The sequence below is a fragment of the Passer domesticus genome, chromosome Z, assembly GCF_036417665.1.
Source record: "Passer domesticus isolate bPasDom1 chromosome Z, bPasDom1.hap1, whole genome shotgun sequence".
NCBI lineage: Eukaryota > Metazoa > Chordata > Aves > Passeriformes > Passeridae > Passer > Passer domesticus.
The window spans coordinates 11,066,503-11,089,600 of record NC_087512.1 but is presented as its reverse complement, the minus strand read 5'-3'; the positions used below and the strand labels follow the sequence as shown (position 1 = coordinate 11,089,600).

General features: G+C 39.7%; 1 protein-coding gene across 3 annotated transcripts in view; it reads left to right on the top strand.

The window, feature by feature from the left end:
• The window catches only part of ADAMTS12 (ADAM metallopeptidase with thrombospondin type 1 motif 12), a 146,171-nt gene that overhangs the window by 46,950 nt on the left and 76,123 nt on the right, over window positions 1-23,098 (top strand). For all 3 annotated transcript variants that reach the window (XR_010352737.1, XM_064403882.1, XM_064403883.1), the window contains one exon: window positions 5,577-5,751. Coding sequence is in view for 2 of the 3 variants with exons in the window: in XM_064403882.1 (XP_064259952.1) it covers window positions 5,577-5,751 (175 nt within the window). In the remaining variant the exon portion in view is untranslated. The remainder of the gene's footprint in view (window positions 1-5,576; window positions 5,752-23,098) is intronic.

Genomic DNA, 23,098 nt, shown 5'->3' with positions numbered 1-23,098 from the left:
ACTGTGCCATGCCATCTATCTGCTGCATGCTCAGTGTGTGGCAAACACACCTTATTTCAGCACTGAGGGCTGTGTAAAATTTATTAAATACTATCTTTATTTCAAGACCATAAAAATGTCCAGTTGCTAGCACTCTAGTGGGCAAAAAAGTTTTACTCTGTTGGAATTTAATGGTGTGTCTGAGCTTTAAGTGCAGCAAAGAAGGACAGTTTTGGCTTGTGTGGATCCAATGGGACGTATTTCAAAAAGTATAAAGTGAGAATGTGGAAAGGAGACAGACAACATGAAGTGACTGCTGCTGGACACAGAGTTGTAGGAGCTTCATGTTCTTCATGAACTGCTGGATTTCAAAGCTGCAGAGATGCTACCTAACGAAGCTCAAAGAAACTTAATGGCCAGGAAATTACCATCATTTGTGGACTTCTGTAATGAGAAAAGAAGATGGGATATTTCTACTGTGCAAATACAGCTGCAGCAGCAGGGTAAATGTAGGAATAAGATACCTGGACTGTTTACTTTTAAGGAAAATCACAAAATAGAAGAAATAATAAATGTTTTTAGGATGGACAATAAAGATGGCAGTGAAGGATGCCATGACCTGAAAGAAGCATGAACAAAGATGTCTTTTAAAATTATGTGCTCCAAGTCGTATATTTTCAAGTGAGCATGCTGCAGTCTCTACAGAAGATTAATTTCACAGAGAATTTCCTTCAGTAGAAATGAATGTACCTGGGCTGCTTCAGATTCTGTGCAAAGCTTAGAGTGAGTTCAAGGTCCATAGAAGTGACACCTGACTCGGAATTATTGAATGAACTGTATCTGTGTCACAGCAGAGGGGCAAATGGATGCATATTTTGGATTGTTTGCTTCTCTTACATGTTTTATAACAGGTGGGGTGTTTTAATGCCTTAGCTTCTTAAGACTTATCCTAAATAACCTTATCCAGAAAGAGTGAAGAGAAAAAAATGAAGTTGAGTGTGGTCAACATCAAGCTGGTGCTATAACCTGGAGGACTGATCTCTGCCAAGTCTCTCTGAGTGATTGTGTATCTTAAGTAGTTGTATGGTAGCTGATAGACATGGCCCTAGAGACTTGACTTCTCTCCTTGGCAGAGGATTTGCTCCCAGCCAGAAAGACCCCTCTCTCTGAAGTATCCAGAACTCATAGGTCCCATGGGAACTGGGGGATGTCAGACAGTCCTTCCTCTCCAGATACCTTATTTTCTTCCACAAAAGTCCATCTTGCTGTAAATTTGGCTATTTTCCCCCCCTATCCTCTGTGTCTGAACTTTCTGAGCTCACATTGTTCAGGGCATAACTTTGCACCTCTGGCCATTTTTCTGTCAGTTCCTAAAATATTATGGCAAGTGTGACAAAAGTATGTAAAATCTAATGGAATTACAGTATTCTGTTCTTTCACTTACTTTGTCATAAAAATAAGCTATTTTTATTTCAAACCAAAGCTGTGTTAAACCACAAGGCTGTGTTTCAGTATCACAACACTTTCTTCACTAAGTTGTGCTAAAAGCATAGGTTTTTTTTCTGTAAAAATGTGTAAGAGTTATAGTGGGTGGTGTTAATGAAAGTTTTTCATCAAATTACTCAGTACCTAAATAGCCCAAGCTCTTTCTGTTCTCAGCAACATCATGGCTGGTGTATTTTTTTTCTAGTTTGGTATGAGGATGTAGTGAAAAATCTCATCTGGGTGCTAGGTTTTTCTTCTAGCTGAAATGGAATAGATGAGAAATTCAAAAAGAAAGATTCCGGGGGAAAAAGGGACATACAGAAAGGAACTAAGTGATTAGCTAAAATAAATTTAGCATGTAATGTTAACAGATAGTTTACTTCATCAGCTCAGTTTAGATTATTTGCAGCTGCAGTTCTCTGGTAATCCATGTTTCATATGTCACAATTTTTTCTTTAATTCTTTTATTCAAACATAGTTTCTCTTACCATGTATTACAATTATAATAAGCACCTGGAGCAACGTACCTAAAGGTAAAACTCAGATCTTGTAATCTTCTTCCATGTTGCTTCTAAAAGTTGCAGTATTTTCAGATTCTGTCACTGTCCTGTTGTCAAAATTATTGTTTGAAACTTGTCAGAAATATTGTTTAGTTTTCATGGAGTTACTCACTGTTCTCACTACAGATGTGATTTTTTTTGGCATTATTGTCAATGTAGTGTTATTGTAACTTTGGACTACACACTGTTGTTTTTTCCCTCCGTTTTTCTCCCAACAAACACCCACTAATTCTAGGCCCTCCTGTCTGGTGTAGTATTGCAATTTCAAAACCATAGCCAAGAGTAAAGCTGCTCTTTCCCTTCCCACAGGACTCAGCTTCAGCTTCCCACGTACAACTGATTGAAAAAAATATGCCAGAAAATATATTTTGACAAACTCCTGAGTTTTTGACCAAAAGAAATATGTGAAAACTATGTGCTTTCCACAGGAAAATGCAGATTCTACTGAAAATCAAAACAATTGGCTGAAAACTTTTAAGTAAGAGGTGTTCCAGGATCATCAGTGTCCTTTTGGCAAGTGACGTGCAATGTAGGAGATGTGATATGTTCAAGGAGCTGTTTGTGTCAAAATAATGAGGCACATGAATTAAAAATCCCATGAAATGATGTAGCAGCACTCCCAAAAACAGTATGGGAAACATTTGCAGCCACAGCATGTCAGAATCTGAGGGCAAAGAGTGAGATTTGAAAGAGGGGAGAACAACAGTTCATAAAAAATACTGTGGTAGATTTGTAAATTTTTCACCTGTTGGCTTTGAGGGAAACACATACCCCCAAACAAACAAACACACACACCCACACCCCCACACCCACCCACACACACACACACTCTCCACCCCTATTTTCTGACCCTGTCTGTTGCTGTATTACATGGTAGCTTTTCATGAGGAAGTTCAAATGAGGAAAGCTTCTCTGCAGTCCTTTTCTTCTGTGGTGATAACCCTTTCATTAATGTAAATATGAATGGCTTTTTTCTGATGAGGCTTTCATAACTTCCCTCCTTTGTGTATTCTGGGGCTGTGTGAATGCACTCAAAATCAGGTGAAGCTCAGAAAAAGCTTATATTGTATTTACATAGCTTGAAATCTGATGGATGTTAAATGAAAATTCCTTGCTGTTATATTTGTGAGTCAGAAAAGAACAGCTATGAAGAGTAAAACTAAAGATGTATTTAATCAGCAAAGGGAAATTTGCCAGTCCTCAGTGCTTTGAAGTAAGTTTAATGTGAAGATTGGTCTTTTTATGCTTTGGTCTCAGTTAGCGTCATCATTTAATTTGTTGGTGGATAGCCTGTGCTGGGTGAAAGTGCAAATGAAGAGCAAGAGTTCAGTAAGTCTGTGGAAGTCTGTGGAAGCTTTTGGAATGCCTCAATGTGCTGGAAATAGGCTTTACAATCACATTCATATAATGAAGTTTTGCTTTTTCCCCCTACTCCATACAGCTCGAATAGACAGCTGAATTTTAACATGCAGGCAATGATGAGGGAGCTTGAGGTTACCACTGATAGGCTTGCTTCACCTTCTATAGAATTGTCTGGCCTTTCTTGTTGAAGATAGACATTGACACAATAATCTGGCAACTATTGCCATTTGCTTTCAAAAATCAAGGTCTGCACATGAAGCTGGCTAGTTCTTCCTGGTCCCAACTGTCTTAAAACCCCATAAAATAATCAAATAATCCCATCACAAATTACAAATATCCAGGCAAGATTGAACCCTGTGGAATGAGAAGGAATGGGCAAGGATTTGTGAAGGTGTATTGATTCCCTGAGGAGCATGAGGAAAGCCACATCACAGATTTCCTGTTATGACCACTGTAGATGCATTCTTTCTGTATGGATTCACTCTTCCCTGAAAGTTTTATCCAACGTAAACATGGATAAAACGTGTCTGCTTCTGTGTGTGGCTCTGATCCTGTGCCTTGATTTATGATTTAAAAAGAAACATAAGCATTTAATAAGAAACATAAGCACTTTTTTGTGTGTTGTTTAATAATCAGAAGTCTCAATCTATTTTTTCTTAAAAATGAAACAAAACCCATACAGGCAGTAGCTCTAATCCCAGATGAGCAAACACATATGACTGTGAGTCCTGAACCTTTGGTGCATTAGGAGTATAAACACAGCTTCAAACCAACACCAATCTCTGGCTTTAAAACTTTGACTTCAATTGGAAAGAAAGAGTTTCTGAGCTTCAGAACTGTTGGGTAAACTGTAAAATGACAGTCACAGTTATTTGTTTGCACAAGTTTGCTGTGGGATGTATTGGCCCTGTGGCAATATGTGTGGAGGCAGAAGGTATCTCACTGAGCTGCCCCTTGTCTCCTATGAGAGACACTTATTTTATAATGATTATAAAATAATTATTATTTTGATTATAATGATTATAAAATATTATTATTTTATAGTTTTATAAAAGTGCTTTTCTTCCATTCATACGATTTCTTTCATATCCTTAACCTCATGCTGGCTTTCCCAACTATTCAGAGAAACTCTAAGGCTTTGGAATATTTAAAAAGATTTGAAAATTTGTCTGCCATTCTGTTTGAATACATCAGCTGCAGGAACAGACTGTTAGTGCATTGTTTTTCCCTCTTCCAGAATAGGCTAAGAAGGGTGCACTGACCACAGCAAGAAAGAAGAGCTGATTCCATAAGACTGGAATACCCCAGCCTCCTGTCCCATATCCAGTGTGGTCTGGGTTGTCAGTAGATCCACTGCTTTTAGATTTAATACTGCTCCATATATCTTGATGTGGAAGGACAGTACAGTGGTTTTGCAATGTTTGCAGTCCCTGCCAGAGTGCTGAGGCACCATGGACCGAGGCCATGCCTGGTTGGAGTTGAGTCCTGGATCATGGCAGAGTGAAGAGTACAAGGATCCTGTGCATTCCCAATGGGTATCAAGGGCCCTGTAGCTTAGGCAAAGCAGGAAGGCTGATACTGAAGTTTCAACATGTTGCAGCCTTTTTCTCTGATGTACTGGATGTTCTTAATGGCTTGCTAATTCATGAAAAACTTATTGCTTCCATTGTAGTGTTGGCCTGGGGGCCATTGAGGTTTTATGGTCTGAGACAAACTTGGACCACACAGTCCAGCCCGTCTGATGGATTGGGTAATTGATTTTGGGACTGCAGCTGGGAACAGAATTTCGATTTGCACTTATGAAACAGCTTCTATTCCAGTCTTGATCTCTGGGGAATGGATGCAAAACACCAGAAGAACAAGATGCAGCTCTTCCTTGTGCATCATGTTCGGCAAATCAGCTTTTGACCTTTTACTGGCTTTGCAAAAATATGAGAGTCTTTGACTCAGTTTCAGGTTATTAGGAAGGAGATATTTTTTCTGTTTGACTTTGGACTGTAATGAATGTGAGGTGTGAAACAGCCTAGATGTATGCAGCAGAATAAATACTGAAAACCTGTTGTGTTTCTATTTCTCCAGAGTAATGAATGGCTTGTGAGGAAAGCTTGGGGTTGGTGGTATGAAGAGTATATTTGTTTTTGTCTTCTAGTACTGAGCAGAAGAGATTAACTCTTTTGTGCTTATTTTCAGACTGGATATTTCCATCTGCCCCATGGGGATTACTTCATTGAGCCCATTAAAAAGCATCCACAGAAGGAGGGAACACCCCATCCCCATATTATCTATGGTGCAAATAACCTTCAAAGTCCTTTAAGGAGAAGACGGGCCATCCTGATGGAAAAGGAGCGAGCATGTGGACTGAATGGTACTAATTTTGCTGGATTTCAGCCTATTTGCTTTCTGAATCTTTTTAAGCAACTATTTTCCAGTGATGTGTGCCTTTCCTTCTGCCAGGCTTTTTTAAATTCTGTAAGAAAAGATTATGCAAAATGAGAGCATCTCAATCAAAACACCACAGGAGCCACCCATCTGTGTTCCTTTCTGAACAGTTAAATATTCCTTATGACTACTGGGATATGTTTTTCATGCCATTGATCCTTTCTGCCCCTCAATTTTTCTCCAACCAGAACTATTCAGTGAGTTTGAAACTTGAATTCTTGAGGAGTTCTGGGATAAAAAGATTTGCAGTCAGCATTATTTTTAATAAAATGTTCTCACTCCATGCAAGTTCTGTCTTCAACATAAAATAACTCCTATCTAGTCCATGGTTTAAATTTAGGGTTTCTAGATTTTCTGTGATTGTTAGCAGATTATTGAAAGAGTTTTATTTAGTTATTCTGAAAGTGAAGTACAGGGCATCAAGAGCAAGATTTTTTTTAGTGGAAGTAAAAATAGCTTGAATATTTGTGCAGTGATACTCAGGATCATGTCTTTTTTGAAAACAAACTAGTACACTATGATGGAAGTGAAGACTATATGTAGAGGGTAGTTGGAATCTCATAATTACATAATTAGTTCCTTTATTTAGTTAAAGAATTTAATTGATTAATTTCACATGAAGAATGCACAGATTTTGTTTTAGTTTTCTGATGTTTGAGGCCATAAACCTGAGTCTGCACCAAACTTTAGAAAGGCAAGGTAGGGATGAATCCGTAATTACTTACGTGACCTAAGGCCCGAGTTATGTACAAATAGAGCTGCAGAATACACAGGAATGTGTTTCTGTCTTTCACAGGTCAGGGGTTTAAGAGAAGTTGGTTCCTTTCCAGGAATCGAAAATTAAAGGAGGAATGTAGAAATTATTAATCTCTAATCATGACTGCTGTGTGATATGGATTGGTAAATTAAAGAAGTAAAGAACAACTTGACCCCCCTATATTTCTGGTTATAGACCTGAAGTGCACTTCTTGCTTGCTGTCCCAAGGTAGTGCAAAATGATATCAGGGGAAAAACATGAGAAAGTTGATGGGGAAGTTACTCAGTCTTCTGTGATACTGAGAAGGTAAAGTGGAAGCCATAAGAATTAATATGAATGCTGCTCCATTTTATTATTCATCAAGTAAAAATATATATCTACTTAATAGAAAATAATGCTGGATTTGACAAAAACTGGAGTGTCTAAAGGTGATGTTTATACTGGTGTTAATTTCAAATAGCTCCTTGAATTTTCGTTCCTTCTGATGTCTACTGGGCTAGACAAGAGAAAATAGTTTAGATTTGACTATGAAGAATGAGGAAGTTGTTCTTGCCTACTCTCTTCCATGTTTCTTTTATGGATGAAGTGAAATATGGATGAAATAACATCTGGATGCAGTAATTTTAAGTGTGGAGAGAAGATAGAAGATCCTTGGGAACATGTTGTGTGCTTGCTTTGTGTGGTCTGCTTATTTTCTTTCTACCTCTCACTTTTTGCCTCTTGTATCTTTCTTCAAAGTCATGCAGAATGAAACAGAAAAAGACTGGCTGTACCTGGACACTGTAAAAAAGAGCATAACTTCCTTGCATCTCTTAGATTAGCTAAGTCTGCTGTAATAGACTTGTCAATTTAAACTCTCTGTCTGATGTTACTCATTCCAAAGTGATAGAATTATTTCTGGTGATATTATGTTAATTGTATTGCAGGCAAACAAAGATAGTGCCTTATGAACTAACAAAGTAGGCAGCTATAATTTATGTTTCTTTTTTAACAGTCAGCTTTTAGAGGTAATATCTGCTTTTAACCAAACCATAATCTTGGCTGTCATACAAGTTAAAGAATCAGTGTGAAGAAACATAATGGGGTAAAATAATTTCCATCATTATATTTTTTCCCTTTGTGTGACAGCACATGACAATACTAGAATCCTCAAAAGGCCTTAATGTTTAAGTTGTGTGTTATGTCCTGGGCTGCATCCAGAGCCCCGTGGGCAGCAGGGCAGGGAGGGGATTCTGCCCCTCTGCTCTGCTCTGCTGAGACCCACCTGGAGCACTGCATCCAGAGCTGGGCTCCAGCACAGGAGGGACAGGGACCTGCTGCAGTGAGCCCAGAGGAGGGACAGCAAGATGGTCAGAGGACTGGAGAATTTTTCACCCTGGAGAAAAAAAGGCTTTGGAGTGAACTAATTGTGGCCTTCCAGTACCAGAAGTGAATCTGCAAGAAAAATGGAGAGAGACTTTTTACAAGGACTTGGAGTGAAAGGAAAAGGAGAAATGGCTTTACAATGAAAGAGAGTAGATTTAGATAAGATATTAGCCAAAAATTCTCTGTCTTGAGGGTGGTGGAGCTCTGGAACAAGTTGCTCAGAGAAGCTGTGAATGCACTATCCCTGGAAGCGTTGAAGGTCAGGCTGGATGAAGCTCTGAGCAGCCTTGTCTACTGGAAGATGTCCCTGCCCATGGCAGGGAGTTGACACTAGATGTTCTTTCAGGTCCCTTCCAAACCAACCCATTCTGTGTTTTGTTATCTCATTTCTGAGTAACCAGCTTTCCAACGGGGATAGAAGAAAGAAAGAATTCAGTGTCATCTTCTATTGATACTGCACATTGTCAGACCAGTTGGCGTTGTTAGAAGTGAAGTACACAAGAAAAAGGGAAAGTGATACAATTCTTACTTTCTGTGCCAAATGTATTCGCTACTTAGGCTTTAGTGAATACCTTGTGCACAAACAACTTTTAAAGTTAGTAAGTTCACTCTGCCACCTTTTCAGGATTTCATGCACTTCATGCTTTTGAGGTTGGTGCCAGAAATTGTGTACACCCATAGGACATCACAGGTAGCTTAGAATAATGCTTTTTGGGATCACTTCAAGACAAAGCATTTTCAGTTTGCAGTTCACAGTTAATTGTAAAAATTAATTATATTTTATAGGTTAAACTCAATTTTGTGTTTTCAGCCCTCAGCAACTGCTGAGCTGGGCCTTAGCTATTAAAGAGTTGCCTGTTGTTGTCTTATAGAGATGTTGTCTTAGAATTGCCTAAGTATGTCTTATAGGAGCTGGTGTTCAGCTGTTTTAACCTTGTGGGCTGAGATTCATTATGCAAAGTGTCTGCATTTGTTTATTTGAGCTCTGCGTTTGTTAGACTTTTTAAAATTAAACTGAGATGCTTGTGTTATTTCTGTGACTTATGCTTGGTGCGTGTTCAGGTTAAAGTTTAGTGGTGATTTTTGCTTGAAGAAATTGAATCACCTCTATGCTTATGAGTCAGTGCACAGAGTTGAGTGGTGATATTAGAAATCTTTTAGTCAGAAACTAATCTGCCTGTCAGGCAAGGAATATAAAGACTAGTTGTACAGACAAAATCAAAGTAAAGTAATTACTACAGGAGGAAATAGGTAGAGGCTGCTAATCTCCTGTGCAGTCTTTTTCTAGGTGTAGGGTTTTTTTTTCTATTAATGCAAGATCTGTGTCTCTTGCAAGAAGCCTTGTGCAACAACAACTTAAGTTTTACTGTGGTAACAACTGCATGAATATCCAGGGTACAACCTGCCTATTACTTGTCTTGCCTACATGCAATAATGCTTTAGAATCAGTGACTTTCCTGTAGTCTTGCAATAATTACATTAATTACTTTATAATTGGTATTATCTTTAAACTGTTTCAGATACTTGGAGAAAAATCATTGCAGTAAATTACGTAAATTAAAACTTATGTTTGTGCTGCACACTTCCGTTGCTGCTCAGGCAAATGCCAGCTGACTCAGTCATTAGCTGCATGCAGAACTGATTTACTAATCTTGAAAGTAGCATAACAATACTGGATTCTGATAGCACCTGTCTCACTGTACCATTTGAAATATGTGTGAGAAGTAGCAGCAAAGATAAATGAAAAGTGTCCCTGTGCCTTATAAAAAAACCTCTGTAATCCTTTGTGCCCACAGGATAGGAAAGTGAGGATCTGGGAATTTGTTTTATTCTTCTCAACTGGTGATTTTAAAAACTTGACAGTGGTCTAAGATACAATGTAAGGAAAGAGAAATTATCCTACCTTCTACTGTAAAAGAAGTGATCTCTTATGTTGGTTTTTGTTTTTTTTTTCTTTGTGAGCTTCAAAATAAGATATTGTGAGTGAAAATGCTGTATTGTAGTGAAGCTCTTCGTAAGTGCTACTTGGAGGGGACTGGAGCAAACAGATGGACTTCTTCTTTTTCTTGGGCTGGAGAGAAGGACAGATTGCTGTTGTTCAGAGGGTGAGGCAGTTAAGTTTATTCAGATTGCAACCCAGTGATTCCTGCAGAAGGCTGTGAAATGTAACTGAGGTGTGAAAGGTTTGGGGTATTAAAGTAGATCTCTGAGAATGTTTAATTGGAGGTTTAGGTGTACAAAAAATTGTTATATATTTTATCCTCATTTTGCCATTGAAGTATTTGATAGATCTGAAGTTAGGATTAGTTTGGGTTTGACATGGGCCTCCAGCTCCTTGTCTGCAGAGAAGTTACAAATCTTGAAACTTAATTTTTTTCATTTGGAGCAATTTTACCCCAAAATTGTAACTGTGATGGAATGAAGCTGGAGTGAAAGAAAGGAGAGAAGAGTCTGGCTGTTGTGTGAAATGAGGAGGAGGAGAGGGGGAGTTAAAGGAGCAGACCAACATTGTCTGTGCAAAACTGTTTCTTAACAGTTTTTCCATCATCATTCAAAATTTAAGTATCCTCTGTCTGACTACAGGACTTTATTCAATCATGGTCTTGCTTTTTGATGATTAACTTGATACTGTCAAAGGCTTCTTTTCAGTTTTTATGCTTGCAAGGTGTACAGGATGAACTAGTAATACTGACTTTTAACACTGAAATATTTTGTTCAATCACTTGAAATAAGGAAGGGGAGAAACCCCAGGACAATGTTTTATTCTCAAGCAATAACATATCTTTTGTTTTAGAAGGATATTGTGGCCAATGTAAGCAGCTTTGCTTGAACTCTTGGTTGTAAGTTTAGAACACCTGGTAGAGGCTCTGTGGCTTCTGTCACTTTTTAAAAAAGTTGCTGATATTTTCCCAGTATTTGTTTATCCTGTATTTAATCACATCAGTTATAATTCAACTTAATTAGCTTGGTTTCTCCAGGACATGGAGACAATTATTTATGGGATGGTAAGTTGGGCATTGAAATTTAGTAACTGAGGTTAATTCAGCCTCAATTTAAGGAAGAGCATCTTTCTCCCTGCATGGCTCTTCTTCCTACAACTGGCTCTTCTAACCTGTTTTTGAGATGCTTATCATGAAAAAAAGAGCAAATAGGGACATTCAGTCACAATGACCTCTATTTTAAAGTGGGAGCAATGAAGCAAGCAGCTTGCAAAAGAACACAGAGTATCATCTCTGAAACGGTTTGCTCTGAAATGAAAAAAGTGAGTGCCTCCTTGTGTGGACAGCAATGTTTAGCATTTCAGAGGTGGGGAACCTGGGAAATAAAGACATGAGAATTGGTTTACCACAGCAGATAATGTGACAGTTGCTGCTAACTGGTATCAAAACACTTCCCCACTCCCCAGACAACCTCATGGAATGAAACCAAAAGATTCTAACTTTCTTTTGGTTTTCAGGAATACATGGGAGGTTTTTTTAGTTCCTCTCAGTACAGGTAGAGGAGAAAGGAATAAAATACTGTATTTTCTGCCATTCTTCCTCTTCAGTTAAATGAGTGAGGAGTCAAAGCTAGAGGTTTACCCAAGTGGATTGAAGTTTGTGCTGAGCAAGGGCCTGAGATGGTTTAATGCTGGCAGAGTGCTGGCACCTCCTTTCCCTATCCCTGATTGTTTTCTCATTTTCTTCTCTTTTCTGATGGAATTTTACTTTTGGTATTTCACTTGCTTCTATTAACTGAAGCACAGTGAATTTCCTAAATGCTTGTGTTATGCAGGAGGTGGGGAACAAAAGTCTGGCAACACAGAATTGTTGTTCTAAGGTCATAATTGTTACTTGTCTCCACCATATACACTACCTCATTCAAAGACTGAATAAATGTTTAAGTTCTGTGACGAGTCATTTTCCAAATAATATGAATCAAACCTGTAAGTAGGGAGAAGTTTTTTTTAATTGTGATTCACTAGTCTTTCTGTTCAATCACTGTGCCACTGGAAAGAAATAGTGTTTGCTACACCATGCTTGCTTATTGCATTCACTTTCCTCTGTGATCTCTTCCATGTCTTCGTTGAAAATTTGTTTAACTGCTCATCAGATTGAGGAGTCTCAGTCTGCATCCAAGCTAACTTAATTCAGCATGTCTAACTGAGTACTGTATTAGAGGAATATATTGTGCTCTTGTTCTATACCTGGTGCTTTCCTTATCAAACTGTGTGTGATGCTATTGCACTTTTTGAGTTTAGCAATTGATTTGGTAAACAAATGCCTTGGGAATATAAATATTGAGTTGCTGCAGTATTGATTTAGAGAGAAATAGTACACTTTAAACTATTACATATCACATCCATCCCTTTCTCTTTCGTAGAACAACAATAGCCTTGACTAATTGTAAACCACATTTTCAGAGGTGAAATAGAAAACTCAGAAAGCTAAGCTGCATTTGGTTAAATGTTTCTGATGCAGGAGTTTGAAAATTTGGTCAGAACACTTGATCCATTAACAAAGTAGTATTGGAAAATATGTTCAGCCTTCAGTCTGGTTAGGACAAGATTTCTCAGTCATACTAAGCTCCCTGTGAACCTTCCAATAAGAAACTACAATTACCTTATTATTTCTGGGCAGATCACAGATTTACAGTTCTTCTCAAAAGTGCTGGACTTCTTCTGTGGGGCTGATGAACTGATACGGGCTCAGTGTCTAAAATTAATTTCTCTGGAGTTGCATATCCTGGATGAGCCTCGTGTTGTAGATGACCCACTTTAAACAGGTGTCTGAGTTCAGTTTTTCTGCATGAAACACTATGTCCTTGATGCTTGCTCACTCCTTGCTTGTGGCTGTGTTCTCTACTGTTTGTGTCCCTGAACTTGGATCCATTTTGTGTGTTTGAGGAGACAATTTGGAGCAATTGTACCTCAAAGGCATTCATAATATTCCTCTAAGCATAGGTTTTAGCTTTATAGTTAGTTGGGAATGAGAGGAACTGCATAAGTTGGGAGGTTATTTTTTCTATCCACTACTACTTCAGTTAACTCGTAAGCTCCGTACTTTTTAGGGATAAGTGAGGCCCCATTTGCATTTATCCCACACCACGCACAATTGCTTGGGCTGCACAGATACCCTGCACCCCTGTGCTATTTAGGTACTGTCCTGAAATAAACTGTATGTAAATAACAGGTTGGAGAAATGCTGTTCACTGAAAGGTCATATAGATTACACACTTTTTTTTCTAATAAATGGAATTATCCCAAAGATTCCATCTTTATGCAGAAAAAAGGTGGACAGAAGATTGCTGTGCTGAAAGGTATAGAAAATGTTTTTAGTTTCTGCCCTTAAATACTGCATTTGTTTGAAGATTTTGTGGAACTGTTTTCTTGCATGTCCAGGTTTCTCTATGAAAGACCACAGAAGAGAATATTGATGTGTTTCCCCCCACGATCTCATTTGGACTTAACAAGTTTTCTTCTCTTGCAAATACTCAACCTAAACTTATCTCAACAAACAGCATGTAATAAGGTGTCTTAGCTGAATAAAAATAGGTATTCCTGTGCTCTTTAAACGGCAGTGATGAGTTCTTTGTACACATAAATTAGACTCCTGCAGAAAGTCTCTTCTAAACTGTTCTAATCAATGTGAAGAAACACTGTCCCAAAAATAATGTTTGTGCGAAATAAAGAGTCCGAAGCTTTTATGTCCTTTATTAGTCTTCCTTGTAAAAATGTCTTGGTCTAATATTTTGCTCTTCTGTAGAACAGCTTTTGAGTTGAAGCTACAGAGAGAGATATTTTTATATTTTAATTACTTTTAAAACACAGTGAAAAAACAATGTCAGCCTGTCTCGCATTCTGCCAAAGTTGAAATTAGCAGCAAGTTTCTTGCCCGCCCAAACTTTCAAACAAGCTGAATCGAGGTCCTTCCTCTGTGATCTGCACTGTTGTTGGTTGAGCCCCCTGTCTGGGTTCCCTTCAGCTCTGTGGAGGTTTTGGATTTGAATCAAACTCTTCCTTCAAATACTATGGTTTTAACAAGGGGTCATTTTCTGTGTGTTTTGCATGACATTATTTGCCTGACGTTCTCCAGCTAGAAGCACTCTCTGCTTTATGGCATTTTCTTTTCAACTTCCCAGCTGCGTCCATTGCCCATGGTGAGGTGCTTCTGTCAGTCAGGTCTTGCTCAGAATAACTGGAAGATGATGAGAGAGTTGAAATTTCATCTGTCAGGGAGGTCACAGGAAAGAAGGGCAGTAAAAGAAGGGAGTTTCCTGCAAAGTCGGGTAGCATTGACTGGCAGCTGAAAGTTGTCCAAGCAGAGATAACCTTTATATTGGGGAGTTAATTACTAAACAACCTCTTCCTCAGCTTAGGGTTGGAACTTGTTTTTTTTAATCATTATCTATTTTTTGGATATTTTTCTCTCTTTAAGCTATAATTAATAATACTGTTTTGTGATGAATGCAATGTTTCTTTCTCTGGATGTTTCTTTCAGGCAATTCTGCATCTTTCCCTCTTTCTGGTCCAATGCATTTACATATCTTTATCATCTGTAAGGCTTCCTGGTGAGAATAGGAGACAGAGAATTTTTGCAAATAAAAAATGAAATTGTCATTTAAAAAAAAAACCCCAAAAATCAGGGGCTCAATTTGTTGGCAGAACTTTGTTTAATTCTCTTCCCACAGGAGTAAAAATTTCAAAGTTCATACCCAGTTCTCAGCAAGTGCTTTCAAACTGCTTGGCATTTGAGTATGGAAGCCCCAATTGCTCCTGTCTGTGAAGGATTTTGGCATAATTTTCTGTAGGTAGTGAACACAGGGAGTTCAGTTAATTAAAGCTGGTGTTACTGGTGAACCTCCAGTCCATGCATGACAGAAATGCAAACAAATTAATGGTCTGATGACATCCAGCAGGTTATAGTGCCTCTGACAGTCAGTCTCTAAATAGGAAACTGGAATCAAAAGAAAAAGTCACCCTCAAAACTCTGGCTGAAACTGGAAACATCCGTTAGCCCAGCAGTGGTGTTCACTTCAGCTCACCTGAAGCTGGTGTTACCCCAGCAGGGTAGCTCATGCAAGCTGGGGGCAGGAGTTATTAACCTCTCACCTCAGAGATGCTGTTGGCTGCCTCCCCTGAGGTGATGTGATTTATGCTGTTCCTCCCCTTGCTCCTTCTAGGAGTCCACAGATGCCTCTGTCAGCTCTCCCCAGCTGCAGGACCGAGTCTGCTCTGCTGCTTCAGTGTCTGTTGTCTGTGTACAGGTGCCTCTTCAGTGGCTCAGAGGTCAGACAAATGAAATCTTGTGTGCCAGCTTGGAACTGGAGAACCTCAACAGTCATCTCTCAAAATGTTGTGAAGCTGGAAAATGTTGTTATCAGGACTTGCTTCTAAGGATAGAAAATGTTAACAGCAGGGTGTGTCTAACATTTTCAAGACATCATATTTGCACAATTCACTTTGGTGACTGATCAACCCCTTCCTTTCTTCAGGGGAGAAGTTCTCATCTGCCGAGCTGTGCTCTAAGTGCTGATGTTTGTGGCAGAGGCACCGCAGGGTTGGGGCTGAGCCTGAGCCTTTGAAGGCTGTATTGCTTAGTAACATCATCTGATATACAAGACATTTGGCCTCAGCCAGGGACAAGGAGGCCCCTCAAAATGCTAACATGTGCTTTTTTCTTTGAGCACACTGGTGTGATTTGGTATTTTAAATGCAGTGGAGAAATGGAATGGAAAAAAACAACAGCTGTTCCAGAGAAAGGCCAAATGAACTCTGTTGTGTAAGCCCAGGGATAAGAAGGTTATGGCATAAGCAGTGTTAATGATATCATATCAAACCTTGAAAGAATATAATTTGCTTTTGAGATTAATTCCAGACTGCCTTTCTCTTATTTTTATTAGTAATCTAAACCGAAACCAAACTAATTAAAAGTCATTGTTTAACTACCACTTCAAAGACTATTCTGTTCATCTTTCTATAACTGTTTCTCTCTCACATCACAGACATTATGCATTAGTTTAGTTGGGGTACTTTACACTTCTTGAACTGTGGTTTGAACATTTAAAACTGAGGTGTCAAATTTCAAGAGTTATGGGTGAACTATAGTAGCTCTTGTTCATGAATAATGAACTTTGGTGCAGAGAATGTTTGTTTGATGAGGTGCTTTCTTGAGAGCGTGGTCTCTGTGTCTGCAGCATACCTTCAAGCATGAAGGTCTTCAGATAAGTGCAAGAGGACTGAGAGATGGAGAAAATGGAGCACAGAATTTCTCTAAGCTGATACCTGTCTGTCAATGCTATCCCCTTCCCCATCTTCCTTTCAAATTTCATCTCATGTGAAGGTGACAAGAGGACTGAATGGCCTACAGCATTTTATGGAAATGTGTATTTATTTTGCATGTTTCTAAGGATGCCTGATGTGGCAAGGAATAGGATCCAGGCATTCTCTCCAGCCTTCACCCTTATTCACACAAAATGGCTCATTGCTCCTCACAGTCCTCTCATAATGAAAATAAGTCATGATAGCTTTGAGTGATGTCTGGAAAAAGTGCTGTTTTCTTCATAATTTCAGAAAAAGGAAGGGGGGAAAAAACAGTTGAAATTTAAGTCCTGTAAATGTAACATTACGAGTCAAACCTAAGGGCTTGTGCAGTCCATTAGAACAGCTAATTAGTTCTCTTATAAAACAAGTGGCATTACCTCTTTGTTTGCTCTGTTAGTTCAGGTAAATGATTTCTGAATATTACTATCAATTGGCATCTTTAGACTGATTTGTAATTTTTAAGGTTTTTACACAGTAAAACTCAGTGGTAGCAGGTGAAGTGGTTAGAGATGCTTCTCCTTTAGGCTTGGGTCTTGCTACAGAAATTGCTTTGGCACTGCCCTATTTCTAAGATCCTGAGGTGAGAGCAGGACAGTGGAGCAGACGTAGCTGTCAGATGAAATGTGTTTGTCAGACAGTGTTGGAGTGCCCTTTGCATTGGAAGCACAGGTCTGCTTTATTTGCTCTCTAATCACCCTTTGTGGTCCAGTATGTGGTTTACACACCCTCCTCAGCATGGAGGTTTCTGTTTCTTCTGGGTCTGCAGAACTTTCTGAGCTTGCAGTTGGCTACCAGCTTGCTGCTTTGCACAAAGAAAACAGAGGGGAGAGCTGAGCATCCTGTGTGTTGAGAGGGTTACACTGGGGGTGAAAAAGCTGCAGGGGTGAAGGCTGCAGCTGAGATGGCTCTGGCAATATGGGGGTCTCAGAAAAGGCTATTTTTTCTTGAGTCTCCCATGGAGCTGGCACCATGACCTGAGTTCTGTTGTGTTTCCATCTGTCTGCTGGGCCATGTGCAGTGTGCTGCAAAGGGTTCTTGTTTGTCCCCTATAAACCTAGCCTTAGTGAATTAATGAGCAGGTACAGTTTGTAGAATGGGATCATTGGAGAAATCCTGAGAATGTCAGTAACACATAAAATAGCTAATATAAGTACCAAATCTCACCCTTGCTTCACTGAAAGCCAAGGACACCTGTTTACCCCATGAGTTTCAGAGAATTTGTAAAACACTGATTACTGTCTTGCTTTCTAGCTTTTAGAACCACTCTCAAGTCCTTTTAGTGCACACTACCTATTAGCTGTGAAAAAATATTTTTGAGAAAACAAATGTGAAAAGGAATGTGTTTATACCAATGAGCTAAACAAAATGTTGAAATGCAGCACTAAAATAAAATCTGGCAATTTGTGAAGGGACCCTAATGGACCTTCTGTTCAGCTACTTGGATGATTGAAATAGTTTTGTTTTAAAGTTATGGGGAGTACTGCAAATGCTTTATATTTAGAGTACACTTCTTCCACCTCCTTATCTCTCTGTGTGTTTTGCTAAGAAATTGTATGATATATTTTCTTTGATGTACCATAGGTGCTTCTACAGCTGACACAGAGAATACTTGCTGGTTAGTTCTGAAAAAAATCAGGGATCTGTCTTCCTACTTAATAAACTTTAGATAAGATGATGGAAAAAGGGGGAAGCTTAATCTAGATTATTTTTTAACATTCTCCTGCCTTTTTGTGTTTTAAGTCAGAATTTCAAGGCAGCTAACTGACAATTTTTAACCTATTGATTGTAAGCTCAGGAAATTCTCGTTGCCAGTGCTCAGTGAAATAACCACATGTATATTTTACTGGATACTGTTTTAATTTATGTAAGAAAATGATCCTCATACATACACAAATATTGAGCAACTGAGGTCAGATTATTTCTTAATCAGTCAAATCTGCAAGTACAAAGACAAACTCCTATCTGGAACCATTTTTTAAAGAAAAAATTAATTTTATCTGCTTTATGCTTAGACTTAAGTCGTATACTTCTGTCTAGGGCTTCATAACTAGACTACCATGTTACAGCTGGAGAACTCTCTCAAATCCATGTGTTTTAATCTGAATTCTTGACTTATTTTTACATCTGAGGGAGTTACAGTAGGTAAATGTGTCTTGTTGAAATCTGCCCAATGTTTTTGTGGTGGCAGTTACAAAAAGCAGTGGGGTAATAGTGGGGATAGACACCCCAATTCCTTTGGTTGTGTGTGTTCAGTAACCTCTCTGTTAACACCTGTAAAGAGATTGTTTGAAATATGTCACAGTCAAAGCAGTACTTTTTGAAGGCTAAACTAGAAACTTTTATTTCATATAAATATGAGTGTATTTGCATAACTGAATGATAAAATACCCAGAAAATACTAAACCAATGTCAGAATGTGTAGCAGAAACCTCATATGGTAAACATATAAAATAGCTGCAAAATCAGTCAGTCTATATGGTGAAAATAAAGAGATCATCTTTAATAACTTTGCCTGAGGAATTTTATTTAAAAGATGCCTGTGGTATTCTCCACAATATGTATTTTGGTTCGCCATGTAACTTTTTATATGTAAGGTAAGTGCTGAGCTGGTATTTGTTCTCATTGTGGAACGCTGTGGATATTCATGTTCACCACTGTTCCCACACAATGAGATCATGTTTGTGCTAATCACTGAAGTACTCCAGTGTTCTTTGCCATGGCAGCCAAGTAGCATACAGGACTCTTTGTGCGTACATTAAATTTTCTCAGTCTCTTGCTCAGGGTGGCTGGATCCTGACTGCTGAGAGGAATGGCTGGGCTGTGCCTCTGCCATGAACATTCACACTGTCATAGCAGGTCTGACAGGCACAACGATCTGCTCGCTGGTTTTGACTCTTGGAGCTGTTTGGGGATTCCTGGGGGATGAGCTGAACAGCACTTTCCAAGCTGTCTTTGGCCCAGAATGAGTCTGAGCACAGTGGAGGCATCAGGGCTGAGAGTGCTGACATCTGAAAGAGAGTTGGCCTGAAAATGGTGTGAGGGGTTCAGATGCCTGGACTCGTGGGGGTCACAGCTGAGCTGAAACTTTGCCGAATACTCAATGAGGGGAGTTGTTTGGTGTTTTGGGAAAGGAAGAGGTGCAGTTAGAGAAGGAGGTGCCAAAGAATGGTGTAAGATCAGGACAATGAGCAGTTTACTAGTGGGATGATGTAAAATAGCTTTAGTTCATCAGCCTTGCCTTTCACACATAGTTTCTAACCAAAGTGCTGAGATTCAGCTTTTGTGAGGGTGAAGCTATGAGCTGGAGCAGTGTCTCAGAGTGCAGAGAGGCTGCATCCTCTTCTGGGACCACTCAGCAGCCTGGGTAATCACAGGAGTGGTAGCATCTCCCAGCTGTGCTGTGCTGCCTGTGTGTGTTTGCCTCTGACTTCCTTCCTATCCCTCCTGAAGAGGAGGCAGGAGCGGCTGGTCCCAGCTGGCTCTGTACTCATCATTTGCAAGCACAGAGAGATGCAAGTGGCTGATTCTGCTTTATTAACTTGAAGGGAATTGATGAGCCAGTGAGGAGTTCCTGTGGTGCACAGGTTGGGTCTTGGGGACCTAGAGGAGGCCCTTAAACCCACTTAAATTTGGGATTCTGCATGGGGTAGCGTAAGTAGGCAAAACAGTGCTGGGCATATGTCAAGATCTGCTTTGTGAGAGATGCTTCTGTCTGAGTAAAAGTGCAAACAAGACTATGTGCTGAAGTTGACAATATGGATCTTATTTAACAATGAATATGAGGTAGAGAAATAGAGAGAAGTGGAATGGGGAGGACAAAGGAGGGTGAGATCAAGCAGAAGATAGTCACCACCTATGGATCAAGCACCATCCTGTTGGCCCTTCTTCACTTGGCGTCCTGGAATACCACTTTCATAGAGCCCAAGTTCCAGGGAGCCACGGGATGGTCACAGATGGTGTTCTCACAACTTGGGGTGATACATGGATGAGCAGGTGTTTCCTTCTCCACTGTTTGCCACAGGAGGAATTTTTTGTCTGGATGTGTCAACCACAATGTGCTAGCCAGATCCTGCCGCCAGGCCTGGAATAGCACCTTCCTGTTGCAAATTCCTCCCTTCTGCGCTTAGCTGAAGTTCTCACTGTGGTGATTTATCTTATGGCAAGTTCCATCTGTGGCCTTGACAGTGTTTGAAACAGGCACCTGTACTCCTTAAGCCCTTTAAACATACTGGTTTTGGCACGATGAGGATATTACAGGGAGCATTTTGCGAAGGGTGTCTGTGTGGAGGAAGACCTTCCTCAGTTGTTGCAAGGCTGAAAAAGCCAATATGGGCCCCTTGGGAGTATGGACCAGAAGTCTGTCCTCTCCAAGAAGGGGCAGTGACATACTGAGGTCTTTGCAGAGGGCTGTTATTAGATTCTGTGAGCTAAACAAAAAAGCACGTGTGAGCAGAAGCCTCTTGTTTTTCTGCATGGGGAAGCCCAAGTGCTCCCCTTCAGTTCCACACCAGTTTATCCCTGCTAAAATCTCAGGAAACCCTGGCTGAGGATGGACCAATGTGGAAGAAAGCACATTACAGTCCAGAGCAGAGAATTATGCTGTCACACGAGTCCTTGCTACTTTTCAGCTTCTAGTTCTGTAGGGAACAGAACAAAATACCTCTTCATATTAGGATTTGATAGGTATCAGTACTGTAGGGACTTTGGTATTTGATAAAAGCAGAGCTGCCAGTTTCTGAAGTAAAAGGAAATGAATGAGGTTACTTAGAATCCATGAATCAAATGTGATTATTCTCAGTTACTCCTTCATGAGGAGATGACTGCTAATATTTATTTGGCTTAGATTCAGTTGGTCTTGTGAACTTCCCTATGTGGGCATGAATTCTATAAGAGGCTGAAGTTGCTTCTGTGCAAGAGGAATGACTCTCCCCAGTCCCTGTGGCACAGCACCCAGCCTGCAGCTGCACTCACAGACTTACAAGCCAGTAGGTGGAGGCCCCTTTGAGCTGCCTGTGGTCCCTTTAGAGGCCAGTTGCAATCTTCACAGCTTGCAAATCACATTCTCTGTTGTCTGACCCACTTGTAAAGAGCAAACCTTCCATGTAAAGCATTCACGGTGCTCAAATCCTTGGAATTACAATCTTTAGTAGTCCTTTCTTGTCCTTTGCTTCTTCCAGCATAATTGTTGGAGTTTTTTTCTGCCACCTTTCCTTACCTTGGTCCTCTGTCCACCATTCCTATGGTCTTGCCAGCTCTTGGAGCTTGGTGTTAGGGCAGCCTGCAATGAGTGCCTTTGTGAAAATTGCTTAAGTGACTTTAAAGCACTAATGGGCACTCCGGAGACCTGTGCTGGCAATTTCTGAATCCTGCTGGTTCATAATTCTCTTCCTGTCCACAAAGCCCCATAAAACATGTCCCCTTTGAATGTTTCAGCACTTTCTTTCACCGTTCCGTAGTGCCAGCACAAACTTCATGCAGCACACAAACTAAGGGAATAGAGTCATAGAATCATTTAGGTTGGAGGAGACCTCTAAGATCATTGAGTCCAGCTGTTTTCCCAACACTGCCAAGTCCACCAGTAAACCATGTCCCTAAGTGCCATATCTACATGTTTTTAAATACCTCTGGGAATTCTGACTCCACCGCTGCCCTGGGCATCTTCCAGTGCTTGGCATGCCTTTTGGAGAACTTCTCCCTAGTACACAACCTGAACTTCTGCTGGCTCAACTTGAGGCCCTTTCCTCTCCTTCTGTCCCTAGTTACCTGGGAGAAGAAACCACCTCCCAGCTGGCTACATATTCCTGTCAGGGAGCTGTAAAGAGTGATGAGGTCTCCCCTGAACTTTCTTTTCTCCAGGATAAGCACCCTCAGCTCCCTCAGCTTCTCCTTATCAGATTTGTGCTCCAGACCCTTCCCCAGCCCCATTGCCCTTCTCTGGACACTCTCCAGCATGTCCATGTCTTTGTTGTAATGAATAAGACATTGTAGCCTTTTACCTTTGTTCTTGGTCCTGGCTGCAGCTGGTTGGTGACCTCTGATTGCCAGCATGTAACCAGTTTGGGTTTCTTTCATTATCATGTGAATGAAATTTATGGAACATAAATTTTTGGAACAAAAGTATGGAACAGAAATTCTTGGAGTCTGATTCAAGAGCTTCTGGATACTATTTGGAAAACCAAACTGAAAATCAGATCGACACTGACAATGCAGACAACTACTTTAAGATGTCAGTCTAAAGTTTTTTTAATAATTTTGTGTGAATGAATTTTTAGAGAGACATAAAAAGAGAAAGCCCATATGTTTTAATTCTTATTTCCATCATAGTGATACCCCAGAACTGCATTTCTCTATTATTTTTAGGTAAGCAGTTCTTAAGTGATTTGGTAAGATACATTATTACATAAACATAATTCACTGGCAATTTGTAGTCTGCAAATTTGTTTCACAGTGAGTGTATTCTGTTTTAGATTATACTTCTTTTTCTTTAAATTTTAATAGAGTTGTGCTTCAAGTTAAATTGTATTCAGATGCCATTTTATCAAGAGCTAGATTAACTCATAGAAATGTCACCTTATTCTTCTAATCCATTTCATTAATGTTTTCACCAAAATAAGAGGCACCAGACACTAAAGTTGCCAAATGAATGAACACTGAAAGTTCAAATTACATGTGTAATGTACTCCTAGGAAAACATCTGACACAGCTATAAATTTTTATTGTCCCTTATTGTCTTGGGTTTAATTCCTGGGTAAAAAAATAAGAACATTCAGGCAGAAGGACAGTCATTGAGACAAAACATTGGCAACTTCAGGCATATGTCTCCCACGACATTGTTCTCTGTGTACCTCC